At 45.6% G+C, this 23,603-nt stretch overlaps 2 protein-coding genes across 13 annotated transcripts in view; both read right to left on the minus strand.

Moving 5' to 3' along the window:
• Positions 1–132: 132 nt before the first annotated feature.
• LOC112988875 (vitamin K-dependent protein C) lies at positions 133–14,631 on the minus strand. Of its 2 annotated transcripts, XM_026109699.2 has the most exons (9): positions 11,537–14,412; positions 11,106–11,189; positions 9,607–9,767; positions 8,584–8,608; positions 7,927–8,037; positions 7,131–7,271; positions 6,650–6,759; positions 5,575–5,692; positions 133–806 (listed from the first exon to the last, which is right to left on the minus strand). In XM_026109699.2, the coding sequence occupies exons 2-9, from the start codon at positions 11,170–11,172 to the stop codon at positions 235–237; spliced, it is 1,305 nt and encodes a 434-aa protein (XP_025965484.2). In that variant the 5' UTR covers positions 11,173–11,189; positions 11,537–14,412; the 3' UTR covers positions 133–234. The 2 variants fall into 2 exon arrangements, with proteins under 2 accessions (XP_025965484.2, XP_064373070.1); XM_064517000.1 differs by lacking the exon at positions 7,927–8,037 and having other exon boundaries at positions 11,537–14,631.
• Positions 14,632–15,663: 1,032 nt separating this feature from the next.
• Positions 15,664–23,603, minus strand: part of DGKD (diacylglycerol kinase delta) — a 65,732-nt gene continuing 57,792 nt past the window's right edge. For 9 of the 11 annotated variants that reach the window (XM_064516987.1, XM_064516989.1, XM_026109629.2 and 6 more), the window contains 5 exons: positions 23,450–23,542; positions 22,951–23,070; positions 22,492–22,609; positions 21,095–21,225; positions 15,664–19,953 (listed from right to left, as the gene is read on the minus strand). In XM_064516987.1, coding sequence (XP_064373057.1) covers positions 19,864–19,953; positions 21,095–21,225; positions 22,492–22,609; positions 22,951–23,070; positions 23,450–23,542 — 552 coding nt within the window. In that variant the 3' untranslated portion in view covers positions 15,664–19,863. Of the gene's footprint in view, positions 19,954–21,093; positions 21,226–21,903; positions 22,050–22,491; positions 22,610–22,950; positions 23,071–23,449; positions 23,543–23,603 lie in introns of those variants that run through there. The other 2 variants (XR_010390532.1, XM_064516988.1) reach the window with 2 other exon arrangements.

Here is a 23,603-nt window from a genome sequence, read left to right on the forward strand (position 1 = left end):
ACAGACAATCTTCTTGTTTACAGCATCTAAGCGTAACAGGGTACTGTTTCTTGGCTGTAAGGCCTAAGTAGGACCATGCTACGAATAAACAACGTAAGCTAGAGAAAGTACCAAGGAAAACAGTACACAAAGTTAACATATACGCAATATTTAATACTGAAGATCTGACAGTACGTTACACTGCACACTGTCACTAGCACACAGCCACAATATTCCAGACTCGCAATGCAAGAATCAACCGTTAAAAGAAGCAGACATCTCATCTATGTGGTGTTGGATCCACTCAAGGTACTGGCTAACTTTGGTGTAGACTCCAAATTTCTCCACTCTTCCACAGCCTTCACCCCAGCTCACCAGTCCTACCAGAAACCAAGTATTCTTAAATTTAGTGATCATGGGGCCTCCGCTGTCCCCACTGCAGGAATCTTTCTTGTCTCCTAAGCTCCCAGCACACAGCATGTTATCGGAGATACCAAATCTCATAGCTTGGGCACACTCGTTCCGGGGAACCATGGGGATTTCAATGTAATTGAGGACAGCAGAGTAATTCTTCTTGGCAACATCACTTGTGCTGCCCCAGCCAGTTATCACCATTTGCTTCCCATTTGTTGTCAGCTCATGTTCTGCCAGGTTCCTGGTGGGAAGACAGATAGGGAGCACGTACTTGCTATACATCACAGGCTCAGCCAAGTGCAGCATGGCTATGTCATTATCAGAGGTCTCCTTGGCATAACTTTCATGGCTCACATGTCTATCGACCCAAATGGTTTGCTCCTCTGCCTCAGTACGGAGACGGTGATATTTACCTGGAAGAGCAAACAAGAAGATGAGAGATGTTCCTGAACTTCCTGATCTGTCAAAACAAAGGGAGTCTTCCTTCACCTTCAACACCAAAGTCTCTGGATTACACGTGGGCTTTAGGAGTCTACGTTCTGCTTTTAATACCCTTGCAATATAGACATTTGTTCATTTTGTTTTTAGGTTAACAATGCTCTATTTAATTGCAGGACAAATCTTTACACTTTTCATATTTGTCTGTATCATGAATAAATGTGGTACTAAATGAATTAGTACTCTAGAGTCACGGTCATCAGTTGAGAAACTGAAATACTTCTGCATTGCCATGTTATGTCCATATTACAGTACCCTGCATGCAACTAGAGAACTTGTGGAAGAGGAAAATAATCTTCTTGGAGTCAGCATTAAAAGTTGGGAGATCAAGAGTACAGCAAAGCAAGAAATTTACAGCAGTACATGAGTTTTTTGCTGTATATCCAGTGTCTGAATGACTGAACTTGAGAATCTAAAAGATAAGTGTGACATATTAGTAAAGACTATTCCTTTTTAAAATCTTAGATCTGCATTTTAAAGAGTTTCTGACCACTTAAGACTTCTCCGTCATTATTTGTGCTACACAACCATGGCCATTTCATGGACCATGCAGCTATGCAAAAGTTAATAGGAAACTAAGTGGAAATGGGCCATAAAGGCAAGAACAAGTCATTTGTATGTGATACACTGGAAAAGAGAAGACAGAAAAGGGTATGTCCAATATGATCTTGAGAATAAGCCACAAAAAATAATTATTAGTGTATGCTGGGCTGTCACATTTCTGAACTGTGCTATCAATTAATTTAAGATATCAATGCCTACTTTAGTATGTACTTGATAAAAATATTTCTCCTTTTTGAGGTTCGCCTATTATGCACATTCAAGCCGTAGGCAGGCATATATCCAAGCACAGGAAACAGAAGGATATCCAGGCTTGACGCCTCTCCTCTGCCCACGCTGTGTGCATGTGACGGAAATGCACTTTCCTTCTCAGTCCCTCTATGGGTGCTTTGGAGGTTGCTGTTTATCAGCAGCTTTTCAAACGTGCGATTCACAGTACTATTCTTTACATTTCCCCCCCTTGCCGTTAGCTTCTTCCTTCTTTCAGTATTGAATCCTTTCAGATACAAACTCTAACATCGAGGAGAAGCTGCTCTGACTTTGTGTGACCAAGGTCGGTCCTCTGAAGTCCCTTGCTTTAGTGTAAATTCCACTTTGCTTGAACCTGTCAAAGGGCTATTCCAGCTGTTTGTTTCCTGTAGAAGAGTCAGTGTCTCCAAGTGCAGCAGCTTTATGACCAGCATTCATAAGGTGCACCAAGAATAATTCCAAAAATAGGTTCTTGAAAAACCTCCTAAGTTCACTCTTGGATTTCCAGATCACTGATTTCTGAGTCTCCTTGCTCCTTTGCAGACAGCCATCATCATCATATACAGCCACAGGGGACAGCACACTTCCATACCTGAAATGGATCTGCCAGGCATCTGTATTACATAGTACCAGAGCTTGAAGGGCTTGTTATTATCAAGCCATCACACAGAAATCTGCTTTTTTCCTGCTATTACGACCTCTCTTTTTCATGGTGGCAGTGTCCGTAGCGCCTTTGGAACAGATTTCCTTACTACGCTCATCCACTTTGCAGCAGCCTTGGCAGAGGGCCGACTGTCGTGGATTCCCAATGGTAAGGGGCTGGGTTTTATTCCTACCTTCACGGCTACGAAGCTCTGCTTTAGGCCTCCGAACTCACAGAAGTGACTGTGGACTTTGCCACTGTGACAGCACCTCCTCTGCAGAAGCCAGCTGAGTTGTGTGGGACCACACCTTCAGCCGGGCTTCACACGCTCCGTATACAAGCATGGCCCTGGACTCTAGATCCTGAGAGCCAACTACAAACAAGGGGGCGAAGCTCTTGCTACTAAAGCATAGTTCCTCCCTTCTCCCCTCCAAACAGCTCCGCAAGAGAACATCCTTTTGACCTCCGGTCATGAATACTTCCTTTCTCAGTTGTTATCTACCCTAAGAGTTTCAGAGTCCTATCCACACCTGGATGTACTGAACCTAGAGACTGTGTGAAACACATCTAGTCCCTTCTACACATTAAGAAACATGATATTTTGTAGCTGGCAGAAAAATATTATTGTTAGGTTCTACATAAACAAGGAAGTGTAAGATTTGTTCTCGGAAGGGAAAGACTTAGTATTTTGAATTGATGCAGCCATGATTATATCCACCTCTCTGCTCTGCTTTCTTGGAGCTCTGAATATTCTTGGTGGTGGTGTAAGCTGGAGAGGCAGGAACAAGGAGATTTGGGATGATGTTCTCAAACCCATCTTCCAAAACTTCAGCTACTCTGAGATGTAACTTTTCATTTCAGACCCCAAAAAGCCACGTGAACCCTGCTCCACAACAAGACTACGGCCCAAACTCCTGACCGCAAACCCTGACGCAAGCTTCCTCTCCAGTTTTGCTCTTATGGACAGTCAGCAGAGAGGCACAACTGGATGAAGCCAGCTGAAGGAAGCAGGTCTAGCATGAACTCCACAGTTTCATGATGGATGCCTTCATTACGGTCATAGAGTTCACGCCTGCCCTGGCACAAGTGACGCCTCCACTCAAAACTCAGTTCCAGGTATCTGAGGGTCTTGATGGTGGATGTCTCTAAGGTTTAGAGCATGTGTGTCCTTCCCTGATGAGAACCAGCTTTTTCGGTGGCACTAAAGTGCCCAAAAGATACATGTGAAATGACAACCATGTGACGTTAAGCAGGATCACAGAAAGGTTCCCTTTTACTTGGCCTGGAGTATCATTTGGAGATTAAGAACCTTCTTTCTCTTGTTGGTGAAGTCTCAGGCTGTGGCTGTCTCAGCCCTAAACACGCACCCCACACCACTGCAGAGGACCTTTCTGTGGTTTCCATGTCACTCAAGCAAGATTCCTCAAGGCTTAACGAGAGGGGTTCTCCTGCCGTAAGTCACAACTCTCAGTCCCTGGCCACACACTTGCTTGTTCCTGTATTAATGAAGGTCTTGTGGGTAGCTTCGGAAACTGGGAGAGATTCACCTCCTTCTTGCTGATCACCCTTACACTACAAATTATTCTGTATATTCAATATAAATTATTATGTGTATTCTCCAAATTTGTGTGTAAGGTGTCTCCTGAGTTTCAGTTGAGCCAAAAAAATTATTCTTCTCAAGCCAGGGTTCTCCAGTGCTGACAGCTTTCTTCAGCCTTTGAAAACTGTTTATCCTTTTTTCTTTTTCATTTGGATAGCACAAGGCTCTCTTGACAGATTCCACCCCTTGTTTCTTTGCTGCAGAAAGAGATCCTTGGGCATGGCTATCCCAGCTGAAAGCTTGTCACACCGGACAGATCTCCACCAAGACCTGCAGTATGAGACCCAGGTGGAGTGATTTGAGTAGACCCTCAATATTTCCCCATGGCAATATTTTCATCCTTGAGACCGGCAGGGCTGTCCCCATGAAGTTCCATTCAGAGCTACGTCAAGCACCATGGAGGATTCCAACACAGCGTTCAATACCTGCTTTTCCCCCCAAAACATTCCAAGACCCTTTATCAAGTAACCTGCACAAGTTTCTGCTTCTTAGGACTCGCTATAACCTGGGAGTACATATGAACAATCACTCAATAGGGAAGAAAGTTACTAGGAACTTGAAGTGTTTGGAGATGTGTAGTTGGCATGCATAGTCTATGTGTATATTTATGAGCTACCACATTCACTTCTACTTTGAAGTCCCTCTATAGAAAAAGTGGCTATTCTGGCACTAAGAGAACACAAGTGAATATTGCATGCTTCTCCATTCATCCTGTATGTTGAACAATGGAGGATGGACATAAACTTATCCATCCATGTGTCCCTTAAATGTCTCTGACCTCACGTTTTCACATCGACAGGGTATATGGAACATACAAAAACCCCATACATTTCCAAGGCCTTCCACAATTACTGAGACAACCCTTTCGCTAAAGGAGAAAGAAAGCAGTTCAGCTACTATCCCTCTAACGTCACCAGTAGTAGATAGAAAACACTAACCAAAAGAAACTCTACTTAAATTTGAATGGAACGCTAATTATTTTTGTCGGTTAATTCAGGAGTAGTACTGTATTCCATATGTGTTTTGTCATGCTCCAGAGCAGCAGTGCTCGTAACAGTTAGCTACATTACAGATCATCTGTCAGTGTTGCTATTCTGCAGCACCTCTCCTCCTTCTCTGCCAGCTCTCTTAAGCAAAGGTGTTCAAATATATCGAAAGGTAGGAAGAGGCACTGTGACTCTGACGCACACCAAGGTTCTTTCTCCTCCTGGACTCAAGACTTTACATACACTTTGGAAGGAGGAGAGTTCCTTTAGTACTGGAGTGACCTTAAATATTTTTTACCAGCAGAAACTCGCAAGCAGAAGAGCTTTCCTAGAAAAGAATAATCTGAAGTTGAGTGCACAGATTATCTTAACTTTCCCATCTTTCTACCTTCAAGACAGGTAGTAAGGCTCAAAAGACATTAGCTCACTCCCACGGTAAGTAGATAGCTACTCAAGTGAAATCATATGGTTTTACTAATATTTTTTGATTTGGGCTAAAGTGCATACTAAAATGCTACCTAGACAACTCACTCCTACATCCACAAGGACTTTCATCTTTATAACTTACTGGTATTTCTCCTGAGATGACAAACCTTGGGAATTAGAGTTGTATTTAAAAAAAGGGGATAATTTTTTTTCCATACCAAGTCTTACTTTGAGCCCCTCTCCTGTTTCAATGCAGTGTGCTGCTGTTAGGACCCAAGACGGATGGATGAGAACGCCCCCACACAGAAATTTACCATTGCTATTTTGCAGCATAATCTGAAATAAAGAAAAAGAGGTCTCACATCACAGGAAATATGGCTCACAAAATGTACACATTCTTCTTCCTGGTTGCAAAATACACTAATGCATCAGGCACCAAAGCATGTTACATTCATTGAGGTCAAAGCTCTGCAGTGGGACAAACGCACTATGAGGAAGGTCTCTATGGAACAGCTACAAAGAGGTGATGAGTCTTCTTCCTGAATGAGGGCTGGCTTCATCCAATCAGCAAGGGACGATGTTGGCCACTGCAAGGAAGCACTCTGATACTTCAGAAACTTTGAAACTCAGAGCTCAGATGAGGGGATTATTCTCGTGTCCACTGCATGCCAGAAGACAGTATGTTGTCTCAGGCTGCAATTCTCATGCGATGGTGTAAAAAGGGCCTTTTATGTCAAAGAGGAACGAGGCTCCGAGTATACACACTCACTAGTGCCATGGTACGCTCTGTAAGGTCTCCTCTTTCTCTCTGACATCCCAACTTGCTCTATGAAGCTATGGCATATTCTGCTGACTAAGCCTGCTAACTTGAACTTATGACAGATAAGGTTTACAAGAACAGCTACACACGGAAAGGGGCAGAAGATTACCTTCCACTCCTACGTTAATGCTCTACGGTAGCTGCAGCACGCAGCAGGCTGCATGAGCTGCAGGGATGAAGTAGCCTCCTCAGCACAGAGCGACAGAACACGTGAGTGTCATCACTGCCCCTTCTCTTGGCACTGTTGGCAAGGTAAAAAAAAACTTGGCAACAGTGACAAGCCAAGAGTCCTAACAGACGAGAAACTATTCCTCTGGAACTCCAACTTTCAAGTTACTCTTGAAAAATCTAAGCCAAGGGAATCTTAACTTTGTGCGATGCCACCACTAGTAATGTAGGAGCCTCTCTGAAGCAGCTGGGCAGGGAGAGCCGTTCTGGAAATACCTATTTGTGAAAGATTCTTTTCTCCTCACCTGCCAAGGGCTGTCTCCTCTTCTTCCTGGTTTCCCCTCAATGAGCCGAATATTGAATCCTGTTTTGGCTTCAGGATAGTCCATTTTCACTCTTCCACAAGGGAACTCCACTACAAGAGATGCAGAGAAGTTAACTAGCAAAGACCAGATCACCTAACAAAAAACGTCTTCCAAAAGCTTTCCCCTGTCTCTCTAAACCAGGCTGTACTATTAGCGGCTTTATGGAAGTCCCTTGCTGCTTTGCGGAGGAGGTAGTTTCCTGATCCCCCTGTATGACTCCATGAGGTAAGAGAGGCACGGGTTGGCTTCTTAATGGCCATAAAGCAGGTATGGAGCTGGGAAATGCAGGCACAGAGTTACTCTCCATGCAGTGGGTGCTTTGAAAATTATTATGAAATGCAATGTAAACAATTCTGTAAAAGCCCCTTACGTCACACTTGAACAAGCCTCTGTCAAATCTGGACTACAAACATCTTCTTACCGACAGGCTTGCACATGGTATGGTCGCTCATCAAGTGATACCCGGACGCGCAGCTGCAGTGGCGGCACTGGTTGGCAGGGTCATCCCTACAGAAGTGCTCACATCCTCCATTGCTGATAGAACAGTTGGTGTATTTGACCTCTGGGGGAAAAAAGAGGAACAGCGAGAGAGAGGTGAGAAGTTGGAAAGCCGAAGAGTCACAGGAGGGTAAAGCTGCAAAATGACGTCAGGGCCTGAGACAGCAAACAGGCCCAGAATAAGGCAGTGGGGAGACGGAGAACCCAGAGATTACTGTCCGGGTAGGTACAGACTGAAGAATGAAAATATTCTTTGTCACTGAGTGTGAGTCAGACAGCAGCACGTGTCATTGACACATGATACCCATGCTCATCACTGAGTCTACTAGCCAGCTTTTCCCCAAGGAAGAAACTGTCACAGAATGACAATCGAATCTTTGCAGTGGGTTGTTTTTAACCCTTTATTGTAAAAAGACCCCTCACCATCATCCATCGTACTGACAGGTCTAAAGCTATTGAAAATCCTGTTTTACAGAATTATTTCCAGTATTTCTGAAAAACTTAGATGTCTCAAATCTCCAAACTTTTTCCATGGCAACACAAAATTCATTTTGCTTTAGATGAGGACAAATAATCCTTTTACCACATCATGAAGTAACACAGAAATCACATCAGAAATGAAAGCAAGTATACTGTGCAATGCCAAAATGTTGATCTCTATACCCTGAGATCTCTATCACTAATAATGTTATTTTATAGTGGATTAAAGACAGCATTACCATAATCGCACAAAGCTCCCTCCCAGCCTTTGTTACAGATGCAGGAAAATTTTCCAATATTGTCCTTGCAGATCCCATTGGAACAAGGCTGTGGGTCACACTGATCTCCATCTGAAACAGAGGCAGGAAAACCCAGAGCCTGAACCCTACAGGAGCCTCAAAGATCAAACATCAACACCAGCAGATCCTCCCAATATTGTGCACCACACAGCGTTTCTGTCACCCAATGGTGATAACTGCGGTGCTGGCCCAGAGACAAGGGCATTTGTTTGGGTTCTGAATCATAGCTAGAGTGAATGGAGCAGGCAGAAGGGAAAGAAAGAGCAGAACGAGGCAGACAGGGCAAAGGCAGGTTACTGGGGGACTGAAGAGCAAAGGTGGGGCTTTGCTCTGGACCCTGCCAGGCAGGATCAGAACATCAGCGATCACTTTTGACCAGTGGCTTAGCTCCAGGGAGATGACTGATGATAGGCACAGAGGTACTTGAAGCTTTTTGTGAAGGCTGTATATAGGATGGGACAGAAAGACATTCTTTGCACACCCCAAAGAAGAAAGGAGAATTTGAATCAGTATGTGGTACATAACAGCAGGAATGCAGAACACTAGTTACCCATGAGGCAACATAAAGAGATGATTAGGAAGATCTTTTTTACTTACCTACATATTTGCTCCAAAAATCTAGCTGTGGAGAAACAAAATTTAAATTAAGGCTAGAAGTAGACTTTTCACAAGCAAGGGATTTGAAGTATATCATGGTCTTGGCCGACAAAGCACAGCACTTCCATCAATAGGATCGGTGTCATTTTTCTTGACAGTGTCGTGACAGGCATGACAAACCAACAAAACTGGCCACTACTCAGGTTCGTGTGTCACAGCCACCTCCCGCCTGGCACGGATCCATCCTGCCCTGCTTGCAGACTCACCAGCACCACCACTCCCCTGTATCCTTTCCCAGCCTCCCTCTTTCCTTGTCACTCTACCAGGTAAATCAACTGTATTGTCAAGTGCACAACTACATTTGTGTACAGTTAGGCAAAACATGAAGATTGTGAAGGCAGTGAAAGAAGTCTGGGATCTGAAGAACGGCAAGGATGGGTTAGTCCTATGTAGCAAGCCTACTGTGATTAATGCAATAGTAAGGCACTAAGAAAAAGCCCAAGCTAACATGTCAATCAGAGGTGAAAAGGTGCAGGAACCAGTGATGCTGAGGATAAATGTAGTGTCTGATTGAAAAGGTGAGGTTTGGAGAAGGACAGAAGAGCTAGCGATGAGCAGAAATGTCTGTCAGGCACAGGTGGGAGACTGGGGAGATGCACTCAAAGGCAGCCAGAGCTGGGGAACGGACAGGAGGGGGCAAAGGACTGTGAAAAACTCTGTAGTAGCAAGAATAGCCAATGTGGTCAAGCAAGGACTGGGATTACCTGGCTGGGACCTAAATCTCATGATAGGGTCAGGCAGGGCGTGCATGAGCGACAAACTGCTGTGGCTCAAAGAACAGGTGGTAACTTGACAATCGTTCTAACGTAACGACTTTCAAAATCATGCCTATACCTTAAGAGCCAGGAGTGATGCACGTTCAGTGCTGATAGTGAGCTCTCCTATGCCCTGGAGTGCAATAGTTTAAGAAAACAAACAATTGATTGGTTAAGTGTCACATTAATCCTTACAGAAACAACTTACTGTTGCTTCTCTGGTTTCAAATATCTCACTGGCCTCCTCGAAGTCACACTGTTCTTCATTGCACTCACGTTCCATAGAGCCTGGCTTGAGCTCTTCCAAAAAAGAGTTTGCCCGCTTCTGGATTTTCAGGACTTGGTTTGCATCTTTGTTGCTGTAAAATACTGGAAGCAAAAACATGAGAGCACAAGCAGGGAACCCTTGGAAGTGCTGCGCACAGGCTGATGCTCAGTGTGAGGCTTTTGGACCTGTTCTCTGAGTGAGCACAGTGTCACCTTGAGTAACCTGCTGCCTGTTTTTCAGCAATGCCAAGCCCCGAGCGCAGTGCTGCTGAAATGAGGTGTGAGATGTTTCAGAGCCTCCTCAGTCATGCACAGCATGACAATCAGTCAGCCCACTGAAAACACTGTGTGGAAAGCCCGGCCTGCTCCAGAGGTGCCACAGAGAGATCCCAGTTGATACAGCTGGAATAAAAGAACTTGAAAAGTAGATAGTGACTGGTTTTACAATGGCATCTTGAACTGTTGCTAACGAAATTCGTTGGTCTCTACATGATTGCTAGCAACAGCACAGTACCTCTGCCAAAGGCTGAGGGGGGGTCCACCCCATGTCCACATGCATTTCTCCCTAAACAGGCACTACAGGACTTTTAACATGTGCTCCTCTCCCGTGCCCAGCACGCCACCCTGGAACTGGTAAGTAGTGTTAAAGGTATTACTGGTTCGTGGCACCTGTCCGCGTGGCGGGTGTGCTCCAGCGATGGGTCCGAGATTCACTCCTGCCAGGGGGCTGTCGGTGTGCTCCGCAGAGCACCCGCTGTCCCGCGGGCCTGCTGACTGCCAGGCACATCACCTGGACCTGCTGACTGCCCCTTGCAAAAAGCCACAAGATTTGTGCGTTGCAGGGTCTGGCATCCAGAGCAGGGTTTACAGTTAGGGAGAGGGAAGGAGCCGACAGCCAAGGCAGGTGAACCGCGAAGGCAGGCTGCCCGCACTCTGTTTCTGGTTGTGTTCTCAGGAAGGCTGACAACTGCACAGAAGCACGTTTCTCTGCCTGTGACGTTTCATACAGCAATTCGCTTCAGCTCTAAGGCTTGCCTGCTTTTCTGGCTGGAACACTTGTACTAGGCAGAGGCTAAGATAGAGAGCTCGCTGAAAACTGGTAGTGATCATCCCTGAAGAATACTTTTATCAGCGTAACAGGCCTTCTCCAGCACACTGAGAAAGCTTGCTCTAAAAACCAGGGGCTGTCAGTGCTCTGTGTTGCAGGAGCGAGCCTGAGCCACTGCTCCACAACGCTCTTGCTCAGACAGCTTGCAGCGCTTGAAAAGGCAAGGTCCAGGCAGCCATCGCGGCTCACCACCCTGCCTGTGAACCTCTGCTAGTGAAGAATTCAAGCTCTTAACGGGAATGACCCAGCCGCTCCCTGCCACTGACAGCAGAACAAATGCACCGACAGTAACTGGAAGAAGAAGGAGGCTATCTCCAAAACGAGCAACTTACTTGAGGCACCACACACTTGTGAAGAGCAGGCTGCCAGCAGCACCCCCACGGTGACGAGTTTCCACATACTGCAGCAGGAATCACCTGAGGAAGAAAAGGCAGGCGTGAAAGTGGGCGCCCTGCTGGAGACGGTTTCTGTTAACACAGGTCAGCTAGCTCCTTCGCTTATTTTTTCCACAGAGCAGCTCCCTGGCCGAACGCTGGTGTGCCTTGACTTTCTCCTTGATTTCAGCTCCAAAGCAGCTGCCCATCAGAGGCCCTGCAGCCTGGTCTGCCACTTCCCTTCATCCCCTCAGCAGCTCTGCCAGAGCATCTCCTGTCTGCCCCAACGCCCTCCCCTTGTCCCCAGCCATCTGTGACAAGCCTTATGCTTCCTTAGATAAGTTTGCACTTCAAAATCCTGAAGGATACAATACTTTTGAAGCACTTACGGCTTTATTCAGTGCGAGTCAGCGTGATCTATTCTTCCGCCAAGAGCTCTGCTGGAAGTTAGTTAATCCATAACTTCAGATATTTACTCTCTGGAGTGACATGAAGTGCTTTCCTTTTAGTCATTAAGCAAACAGTGTGCAGGGGGAGCCTGACAATTACCTGCATGCAGGACAAAAGTGAAACAGCGGAGGCATCTGCACTGCCTTTTTCAAATCTGTTTTTTCACTTTTGATTCCCTAACAAATAACAATGGTTACATTTAGTTTGTAAGTGTAACCACATCAGTGCTGAAGTCTCTGAGATCCCACCACCTTCTCACAGCACTCAGTCACCCCAAAGGGGCACAGCTTGCTATTTTTAATAGTCCTCCCACTTTATTTTCTCCTTAAAGCTTCCACTACAAAACAACCAAGGCAACTAAGCCTCCCTCCATACACAGGAGCAGATGGTGGGGTGCCCTGGCACCGCCATTAGCAGCTGGGGTGAGGAGGCAGGGCAAGGAGCCCGCACCAGTGCGCGGCAGCTTCTCGTGTTCTGGATTAGCTCACATGAACACAAGATCTTCTCTTTGAATTTGGAATAATAAAAATTTTAGAAGGAAAAAACGCAATGTTTCAGAAATTTCCACACCTCAGAAATGGCACAAACCAGTGCGTTCCCCTTCTTTGAAGGCAGCTCTTACAGCAGCACATCTGCGAGCTGCACAGCGCCTGACTCCCTGCAAGCTACCTGTGCAACGGTGCATCCATCGGGGTCCCCCATCGGAAACAGCCCTGCCCCGGTGTCAGGAAAAGCTGGGCCTCCCTGGGATCTCAGCTCACATCCAGTGACACTGCTGAGGAGAGCTCTGATTGTGTAAAACTTTTTTTTTCCCCCTCCTTACAAGCTTGGCCATGGACTTTCTCAAAAAAAAAGCTCTCTTTACACACAAAGGTTATGTTTCAAAGTTCACGCATTCTGGACTTGTGTTAAAGAAGAGCAGCATCCAAAATAAAATTACACTTGGGGAATGCACGTCTGTGTACAGTGAAGCTCTACTGATACACTTTTCTCCCTCAATTCAGCCATTCAATAGCAAACCTTCAGCTAGGATTAATGATAGAAGATTTTTGCTGAAAATAAAGTTTATGAAATGGGTCTGAAGACAGCAATCACAAACTAGGAAATCTAAAAAGAAACAAGTGTGGTATCATTTCTTCCATCTTTTAGACATATAATATTTGTAGCTGGCTTGGTTGTCTAGAAATAGTGCTGTGCTACCACTTGTTTTTCAATACACTTTTGTTCCAAGACTTAGCGTAGGTTGGAAATTCAGGACAAGCACATCAATGGGCAACCTGAAACGCTTAAAAACCAACAGGTCAGCCTCCTAACACCCCAGGAGTTTTCTGAAAAACTATACTAACATCCAAGAAGAACAAACTGAGTTCTTCACCAGTCCCTGCATTTTGGGGGCCTTTAAACTCCTGCTTTCACCTTTCTCTTGCTATCACAGTGCAGAAATATGCATTTTAAAAGCAAACATTTGTGCTCTCACATAAACGTATGACCCCAGGAGCAAGGGATTCAAGAAAAGATACTCCAGGACACTTGAAGATCGGCGCAAAAATCTACCAAATCTTGCATGCCAGGGAACAGGATGAACCCAAACCATTACAGTGTTGAGCTCACTACTTCCTAAGTTCACCATCATTAAAAGAATAACGATTTTTCTGAGGATGGCAAGAGGAAGGTAAAGAGGAAAAAACTGAGAAAGTTCCTGAGATTGGCAAGATAGAGGAGGCTCCAAATAATTTTAATTAACAGTGTAGAGAGTTGCGATTCACATGCATTGATAATCAAAGGAAAGCACCTCCATAAAGTAAAAAAAGGATCACGGAGCCTTCCAATTTCACAGCTTAAAGATATCCCTCCTTACAACCTGACCTGCAAAGAGCATACCAGACTGCAGTTTATTTTTCTCACTTCCCCTGCATATAAAAAAGCTAAAAGCTTTGTCTTCTTCCTGTTCCTACAGGAAGCCTTCTGGAAACATCTCAAAAGTGCTCTCAGCCTTTAGCTTCTGAGCCAGCTGGGCTGAATCATCCCTCTCAAACTCTCCCAAATTTAAATTGTAATTTAAAATGTAATTTTCCAGAAATTAAATTAAAAACGCCAACTCCTCCCGTCAGGCAGCGTAGGCCTCTCGCCAACTCGTTTATACAAAGCTGTCCCCTTCCCTGCTCCCTGAGGAAAGCCACAGGCCACCACTGAGGGCTGCTTTACCCTGAAGCCAACAAAAGTGCTGCAGCTTTTAGGTCACGTGCAAATTCATCCACTTGGTCTTTTCTTGCTAAGAATTACTGCCCTAAAGGGCATTTGAGAAATCAGCCAAATGCTTGAACTCTTCCGACAGAAGTTGCTAGAGAACTGCAATGTATTTTTGAGCTATTATTAACAGAGAGTCTCACTTTTCATGGCCTCAGAAACTCCTCGTTCTGCCCAAGGGGAACTGCGCCTCCCCAGTCGCCCGAGGCCCCGCGGCGGCCGCACGGCTATGCATCCCAGCCGGGCACACAGCTCCCGGGCAGGGAATTTACCTTCTGACTCCGATGCCGCTTTACAGGTGGGGATGACAAGGCTCCTCCTCCACCTGTTCATTTCCAGCACTGCCCGTCCCGTGGGAGCAGCTCTCCTCAACTGCTCGACTCTCCTGAAGTTTTATGCTATATTAAAAACAAACAAAGACCACCCCCCCAACAACACAGAAAATGAAAGGCAGCAGAAATGCTGAGCATTACGATACATTAAAAAACAAGACAAAAAGGCCCCCTCAGTGCTACCTGAAGACCTTTGCAGCACACCTCCCTTCCGACCTCTCCACCCCTGCGAGACCCATTAGATCAATCACAGCAAGAGGAGGGCAGCCCTGAGCAGCAGCTCTGATATACCAGCAACAAGATACTGGGCAGGGCAGAGAGCTTATTGCTATTGGCTTCTGCCACCTAAATAAATAAAGAAAGACCAAAATTAAATTAATTACCTGCATGAGAGGTGGAAACAGATCTTCTTTCTGCTGTTTCTTTGCTAGTTTTCAGTAGCGCTACTTATTGCAGGGCCTGACATTCAGGTCCAGTGTGTGTGTGCGTGTGTGTGCGTGTGTGTGCGTGTGTGTGCGTGTGTGTGCGTGTGTGTGCGTGTGTGTGCGTGTGCGAGCACAGGCAATTTTTCTTTTCTCCTTGTTATTAAGACCAAGTAACTAATGTCTTAATGAGGATTTCTACCACTTCTATCTTGCAACAGTGTAACATTACTAGTTTCTTATGTTCCTGTCAAATACTTTATTGCCCCGGCACAAAGACACAGTAAATTCTTCAGTTCAGCGATCAACGCAAAAGGTCTTTTTCACAAGAAGGATATTCGCAATGACCATGCTCTAAGTTTAAAAGTAATCTGCTGAAAGTTTCTCCTTAACACCTTACAAGCCCACTGATCTGTATGAGTGGAAGGGAAAGCTGACCACAGTCTGATCCACAGCCTGCTCAGCCAAACATCTCCACATCTTTTAGCTTCAGCTTTGCAGGTGTCGTTTTACAGCAGTCAATTTCTATCTCATGGAAAATTTCATTTCTCCCATGTTTTTGTAAACACCCTTCCATTTCTTCCAGTCACTGTATATATCACCTTCAACAACTTGAAAGCACAGAGGCCCACGCAGTCAAATGGCAGCGCAGAAACAGCGGTTCCTCTCACTCCAGAGCATGGCACCACTGCAACCACAAGATGCTGTCACCCCACACAGCCTGACGAGAGGTCCACGGGCACGTGGGAATTGCCCATAAGGAGAAAGCAGAACTAACAAATACCCTGCTGAATTTCTGGGGGGCATCTTCCCATCTACCTGTGGTCTGCAGACAGCAGAGCTATCACCAGAGTGAGCAGCAGTAAAACCATCATTGTCAAAGCATCTGTCCTTTGGTTCCCTGCAGAGATATAGCTAATAAAAAATTAACTATAGGATGTTTTCTACCCCAAGCTAATTAAACCAATAGGAAGTATCACAAAATTAACCTACAGTCGTATTTACCCTTTTGCTTCCCTTTCTAAGTCACAGCTCTGAACTTGCGATGCAACTCAGAAAAAGCCATTTTATCACAGCACAGGTTTTATTGGCCGGGTCCCACCAGCCGGGCACCGCGGCCTGCTCACACAATGAAATCAGCAACAGGGCATCTTTACTGGAAGCTCAGAAACATGTTTACTTTATATACAAGAAAAATGTATTTACAACAATCGACAGTAAACTATGTACAAAAAATACAAGAGACATTTCCATGGTAATCACTGTATAAATTAACATAATAAATAGGAGGGAAGCAGGTCCCATTTTTAAGGCACAAAACCTTCTTCCCAAGACTGTACAGGGATTCAAATGCTTCCCTATGCTTTTGACAGGATCACAGGAATGGCGGGGACACCCCTGAGGAACAACGGTTGGTGGACGATGATACAGACATGCAGTCGCTGCTGACAGCTGTAGAAAAACATCATTTTTCATCCTTTCTTCTTTTTTTTTCTTTTTACAGTACACACATCTTAAGATACAAAATATCTAGTGTAAACAGTCCTTTTTTTTTAAATCACATAGATAGTATGCACATCTTTAAATAATACTAAAACAAGGAACAAAGCCTTCCGTACGATCTGGGGGCAGAAGTCGTCCCGGGAGGGGTGCTCGAGGCCTCGGCAGGGCTGGAGGCCCCGCGGCGCCCGGCTCCTCCGCAGCCCGGCACAGCAACGCGCCCCGAGCGGCACAGCTCCCCTCTGCCGCCCAGAGCTGCGGCCGAGCCACGTGTGCTGAAAGATCTCACAAGCAAACCCAGAAAACCCGCGCTAGCGCTGACGGCCCTCCCGAAAGCAGCCCCGAGCACAACGCTGCTGCTTCCTGGGCCGAGCCTCCCTCTCGTCTCCATCGGCCGCCACCGCACCGAACCAGGCCAGCCTAACGCGGGGTAAGCTATTCCCCGCAATTGCCACCGAAGGCGAATTTCCAGGGTAGGACCAGAGCGGAGGACAACATACTGACAACTACTCCTAGCAGAGGAAACTGTATGCCCAGCTCACGGCACAAACTGCCCCGTTCCTTACAAGTCGCTGCCAAGGGTGACTGAACAGAAGGTGGCCCAAGGCTTTCACAGGAGTAGCATTTTTCGGCAGACTAAACGCGTACACAGCGTGTGCAGTTCTAGCTTCTCTCAAGCTGGTGTTTTACCTGAGACTGCAGGAGAGTCTCCGTTTTTTGGCAAAGCAGCAAAAGATTTCTTACTGTCCAATTGTTTTTCTTGAGTTTCTCTCCCACAAAGAGCTATCGGATACCAGAAGAGCAACTCAGAATAACGCAGCCAGACGCTTAACCTGGCTCCCTACTTTGCAGATAGCTCTCACCGACATTTGACAGAAATAAAATCCGTGCAACAGAAATCTGTATTCTTTCCAGTAAGAGACAGAGCTATAACCCTTCTGTTAGATATAAACCTTAACACAGATTCAAAGGCACTCGGGTTAAATATAGATCCCACTTTCTAGCTCTTAAAAGAAGGTAGAACTTTCCCCCGCCTTCGGTAAGCGATAGATGGAAATATACTGGCTATGAATGTTTTGATAAAATGTGCACACACACACAAAAGGATCTGAACATACCAACAAGGCAGATTATAAAAGAACTGAAGACTGATCTCTGTGCAGAAATCTTCACCTACAGCAGATGGCTAACGACCTTCAGTCCTCTTCAGATATGTCATGGATTAAGGAACATCTGAATATAAGAGCTCTTTGGATTCCCCTGCCACTCGGAGCAGGGAGAGCAGAAAGGCGCTGTTTCTACTGAGGCAAGAATTAAATTCCCCAGGAATAAGCAAGCAAGGCAAGTGCATATTGTTTATGCACATTTAATCATGAGGTTCCCTGGAGAAGCTTCACAGCAAGAACGGTGTTTCCTTCAGGGCATTAAGGATCACACGCCGATCTCACCGCTTCTCCAGAGCTGTCCCCTGCCTCGTGCTCCCGGACGTGTCCTACCCGGGGCAGGGAGCGGTGCACCTCCTTGTCCCCAGCGAGGGCGGCTACGGCCTGGAGTTCTCCTTAGCGGAGGTTTCTCCTCATTCTCATGCAGACGCTGATCAGTGTCTCAACAAACACATGGGAAAATACTCTACGTCTACAATTCTTACTTGCCTAATACCCCAGAAATTCAGTACAGTGAGGGGGGTCTGCACTAACAGAGAAAAACAAATATGGCTATGGAAGCAATTGCTTAGATATAGATAAGGAGGAACAAACTCAGGGCAAAGCTGAACATTTTTCTTGCTCACTCCCCACGGTATTTATACCAGAATGTTTGCTAGACAGATCAAATGCATTAGTCTTCTGTTAATGTCTCATGAGCAAACCCTGCCAGCTGCTAGGTTAAGAAGAGACACAGAGGGGAATGGCAACTAGTTAAAAACAGACAGGGAGAATCAGAATGATCCTTGGTGAAATCTTCAAGAATGCAATGGAGTTTGCCAAGGATGAAACCAGCCCCCATAATATTCTGAAGCAGATGGTTCTTTACACAAAATACTTTGACTGTTGTTAGACTACAGAGCTGATGCCAACTTGGTAAAATCCTTACAAATAAAAGAGAAAAAAGATGCCCTCAGGAAACTAACTTCTATGCCACTGTATACGTGGCCATTTCTTTGTCTGCATTCACAGCCAGACAAGTGCCACTGTATAATAGTCATAAAAAATAATAAATACGTACAAAACTACAAAGCAATTAAATGCTCCTGCTGTCTCTTCAAGCTTTACAGCACTGAAAGCTCCTGAACTCCCTCTGCAATGATAAATATGGCAACATAACGATGCATGCTGGTCTCCGGGCTTTAACAGTCACCCAACTCGGGTCAGGCAATACAGTGGAAATTTGAAGGCCATCTAGGAACTCTGATTCAGAGGCACTGATTTTTCCACACTCCACTGCTGGTGGCAGCAAAGGCTATTTACCAACATGCACCAGTTTTCATTATGATGCTTGTCTGCTCTAACAATCCTCCTTCCCTCAGTGCTCTTGCAGGAGCCCTGACATTCCCCAGCGCTTGATTTCTCTCATAGGGTCTAACCCAGGGGGACTGAGCCACCCTGATATTTTGGCATCCACCTTGGAGTGAAGGAGCAAGGCAGCAAGAGGGAGAGAAGCAAGAGGGAAAAGCAGCAAGAACCAAGACAGGTGAAAAGATGCAATAATACGAATTGTATCATTTGTGACAAAAGTAGTCTTCTGCACTACAGGTTGAAGCACAGCAACAGCTCTGTTGTCTGTGGCCACGATGATGGCACAAAATGGACAGCAAGCCACTCCTGGCTGTTGCCAGTCATGCTGCTTCCCTCCATCAAGGCAGAGAGAGTTGTTCCATATCTCACTTTTATTACTTCACACTTCTTGTACGGCCCAAACAGCTAGTTAGTGTTCCTCTCCCTTTCATGTGGTCTCCTGAAGATGAATTCAGAAGGGGGAATGTCAGAGCTGATTTCCCGTAATCTTTTGGCTCTCCAGAATTTTGTCCTTTCTTACCGCCAGGAATTTCTGAACAATTGTTTCTAATGTCTGAAAGCCTAGAGGTTGTACCATTGCCACCGGCCGAAAGAGAGGAGCCAGGCCCAGCGGAAGACGGCATGCTGGTGCAAAAGGCTATTTTAACCACATGCATTGTTTGTTGCAAGGCATAAGTGAGTGAGAATCACTGGGTATTCATCGGCAAGAGGAGGTCTGCACTGGCTTTGAATTTCTGATGCAATTACAGGTGCATTAAGGAGGGGATTACTGTAAGACACAAGGACAAGCTTTGTCCCACTTAAATGCTCTAAGGTACAGGTGCGACATACAGATGAGTGGGAAAGTTTTGGGTCTGAAAAGATTGCCAGATGCTCCTGAACTAAGACTGGCCAATATATCTTTTGCACTGAATAATTCTTCTATGATGAAATTATCCAGTAAAGGTAGCTGTGTTGCGATTCTCAGGAGTCCTGCACTGTCACTGGAACCAGAACTTCCCACATACAAGGACACGGTTCTTCGAACAAGTGAGTTCTCCTCCGGGAGGCTCCGTGGGTACGCAGATAAGGTGCCTCTCGACTAGATGCAGCTGTACCCCACAGGAAAAAAAGGTAGCACCACGCTTGGTTGATATGAGCTCTGAACAGCTAGTATGGCTGTTCAGTAGACACAGTTGTGAGCACATCTGCTCTGTGAGGTGACTGCTGTGCAGTTAGGGGGAATGGTAGACACATGCTGTAAAAACGGAGGCTAAACCTCGCTGGCAGGAGTATTCCGGCTCAGCTCCTTGATCCCGTGCAGTATCCTCTTCATGTGACCCACTTTGGTCACACCCAGGTCCTGCAAGAAAAGAGAAAATCCTACCTTAGGAGAAAGGGGGAAAAATAATTTCCAGGTCACCAAGCAGTAGTTACAAACTAGTCAGCTAGTTACAAAGAGAGGAGGAAACAACCAGAAAGATAACAAATCTGATGGTTATATATGGAACCTCAAACCATGTGTCAAAAATCTATCAGAGCATGACAGAGTAATGAACAGTCACACGAGGAGCAGGTGCAAAGCAATTGCAAGAAACAACTGCAGATCATCAGCCAGAAATGCAAATTGCTTTGACGGTTAAAGGCCAAAGCACAAGAACAGGAAGAACAAAGACCACAAGGACCTAAGCTGGTAGCCAAACACATGCAGAACACAACCCGTCACTGGTCACATCAATGAACGTGTGAACACTTGGGTACCATGCAACAAAACACACACTGTAGCTGGATGGCATGCAGAGGAATCAGCTACACAGATTACGGTGAAATGCAAACAGGAAGCTGGTCTAAGTCACAAATGAAGATCCAAGGGGCACTGAACGAATGCCACACACTAAGACAAAATATTTTTCTTTCTGCTATGTGCAAGTCACCAGAATGATCACAATTTCTTGTACATGCAAAGAACCACCATTTTTAATTTTCCTCTGCAGAGAGAGCAGCTCTCGATGAGGAGATGAAAAGCTGAGCAACATGGTTACTATTTCAAAAGATTCTCTCCATCTAACAGCCTCCTCTAAGACCACGATCATTTTTTCTTGTAACAAAGAAGCACAATGATCTTTTTGTCCAGTGACTACAACACAAGACCCAGCATGTTCTGCAAAGATGGTACGGGAGCTGAGTAGTTGAAAACTTCCATTCCATCATTCAAGTCGGAGCCGCTCAAGAGCACTAACTACAGTCTGTGTGCTGGCCTGTGTTACAACTACAGGAACCTGCGGCTGAGCTGACAGCCAGTCTCTGAACTAGCTGTTCTACCTCCCTGCTATTAAACATCAGGTGACATGAAATGGTGAGAAAATAAAATGAGGCCGCAATGAACCCATTCATCTTGCCAAGGCACGTGGAATGAACAGTGGCAGACCATTTCCAAGCACATTCAGCACAGAAGGTCATGCAGATGCAGCTGGCTATTTCTGATGAGCTGATCATGAAAGTACCTTGAGGTCCCTCCGTTCGAGGTGCAGGAGCTCAGAGCCCCGGACGTCATGTCGGATGAAGATATCCTTATACTCACAAAGACTGAGATGCTCAAGCCAGGCCGCAACCTCCTCCGTTCCCCATAGGTGAACTGTTAGAGACGGAAAAGCAGGAGTGCATTGAGTACCCAGGATCCCAGAAGACAGAGTGAGAGAGATGAGGACACCATCAGCACTCAGTGCCAGAGAAGGAGGGCAAGCAGTACCACAACCTCAAATCAAGGGGAGGGCAAGGACTGGTAACACGGCCTACAATCTCAAACAAAGTTGGAAAGGCAGATTAAGATTAGAGTTATTCTCTTAAACAGAGGCTAGCTGCAGTGAATCTGGGAGTAAGTACGTTTGTTTTGATGGGCTTGGATATGCTTTGTAAAGTTTACCCCCATGTCTAACAGCAAATTCTCTGATATTCCTCTGCTTACAAAACAAGACAGAGTCATAAAACACATCACTAGGAACCAACCACGTGTTAGTTCGCTACTATGTACAAACACTTGTGCTCAGTAAGCAAAACGGCAACCTCTCCTCCTAAAGTCTAAGGGAGGGAGGAAGAGTGTTAGCTTCTTGCACAGCCTCTAAATAAGAGAAAAATAAAGTTCCCAAGTTCTGGGAGGCAATAAGTGAGCATCGATGTGTCAGACAGAAGGAGACCATACCCACAATTCCATGGCAGAGGACAGGACCCAGGAGCCCACAGAACAGCCAGTACTTCTGAATTTGAGAAGCAGAAAGGCTTCATAAATAGAATAAAAACCAAAAAATCAACTAACCCAATTGGAGAGAAAGTGTCTTGATATCACTGGCAATTTGTTGATTCATGGCCAGTTTTTATCTACTGACCGGTAGGATTAAAGGTCAGGGTGCACCTGTGGTGATGCTGATCCCCAGCCAATTAGACATGAAACTTGATTAAAGCCTGAGGGTGAATCAATGAGAAAAATATCATTAACCATATCACAGAAAATGAGCAGTGAAAAGATTGGAGTTATGCGGACTTGGGCCCCACAGTCATTTTGATGCCTAAAACGTTGAAATCCTCAAATTCACTTCACTAAACACCTCCTAAAACATCCCAGAAAATGTCCAGGTATAAGTGGGATTCTTCAGAGGGTGCCTCCTGTTTCTGCTCAGGAATATCTGCTTAGTACTGGGGATGATGACTCAGACAAAACAGAGCAATAAGCTACTTTGCCATGTGAAAAAGACAGACTAGACCTCTGAGAAAAGGCAGATGCAAGGGACACAGAAGAGGGACAGAACATCAGAGGAAACAGACAGACAGACAGAAAGAGAACGGGTGGTGGTGTGACCACACTGGTATGATGAAGAGAGACACCATGAATGAGCAGACTTGGTACCCGGCAATCCCATGCTACTATGAGTCTCCTTATTTTTGTTGTTCTTCTCCTTTTTAAACTTGGTCACCAGCCGAAATTTGCCACTGCGGCTGCGTTTAGAATAATCCAGCATCTGGTTCTGTAGGAACACAAAGGAAACATCATGCCACCAATCATAAATTCACTGAAACAGTCCAAGAGCAACAAGTACTGTCTAATTCAGCTCCACGACCTTGTAAGAGAAGAAAAAAATTCTAAATTCTTTCTGATCAAGACGGGGAAGGAAACAGATAGAGAAAGTTGATCCCATGTCAGTCAAGGGACCTTAGCAGGAAATTACTTTCTTTAGCCCCAGGGAGTCGAGTTTCCTTCTTAACGAATTTTTCTCACAGCTGCTGCATACTCACAGGAAGTGAAACACTCACAGCCAACTAGTGAAAAAGAGAACAGCTAGGGAAACACAGCTTTGGCCCTCCTCACCTCCTCATCACAGGGCTCCATGAGCTGCCACAGCCAAGGAATGTCTGCCAGCTTCCTTAGCTGGAGGTCCATGTCTGCCAGGGCTGCTTGGAGCTGCTCCTTCTGTGGAGGATCTAATTGCTGGAATTGCAGAAATGGAAACAAAGCAGAGTTAAAAGCCACATGGTGGAACACACAGGCAGGCCCTTGCCTGGAAATTCCTAGCTAACCAAGCAGCTCCTCCTTTTAAAAACGAAGTGCACAACAGGCACTCTGCCCAGACATTGCCAAGTTAAACTCATCTTTTCTGAGCTCCAACTCTGAGCAAACTAGCTTGACTGCCCATCATACCTGTATAGCAACACCATCCTAACCATCCTAATTCCTGGAACAATAACATTTAAATTGACTTGTTATGAAGACAAAGACCACCAAGACCAGCAAGATGCTGCTTGCCAAGGCCACAGCAGAAGAGGAGAGAAAGCAAGAGGCTGCTCTACTCCTACTTTGTGCTTCTTACCAGTGCCATCTTGCCTGCCAGCAGCAGCTCTGTCTCATTATGCAGGGCTTTGACATTATTCACCATCTCTACAACAAGGCTGCAGTTCAGACCCTGTGGGGAAGCAACACATGCATAAATAAAGCCTGGAAATGCAGAGGTCTGAGCAGTAAAA

This window comes from Dromaius novaehollandiae, chromosome 9 (genome assembly GCF_036370855.1).
Source record: "Dromaius novaehollandiae isolate bDroNov1 chromosome 9, bDroNov1.hap1, whole genome shotgun sequence".
NCBI lineage: Eukaryota > Metazoa > Chordata > Aves > Casuariiformes > Dromaiidae > Dromaius > Dromaius novaehollandiae.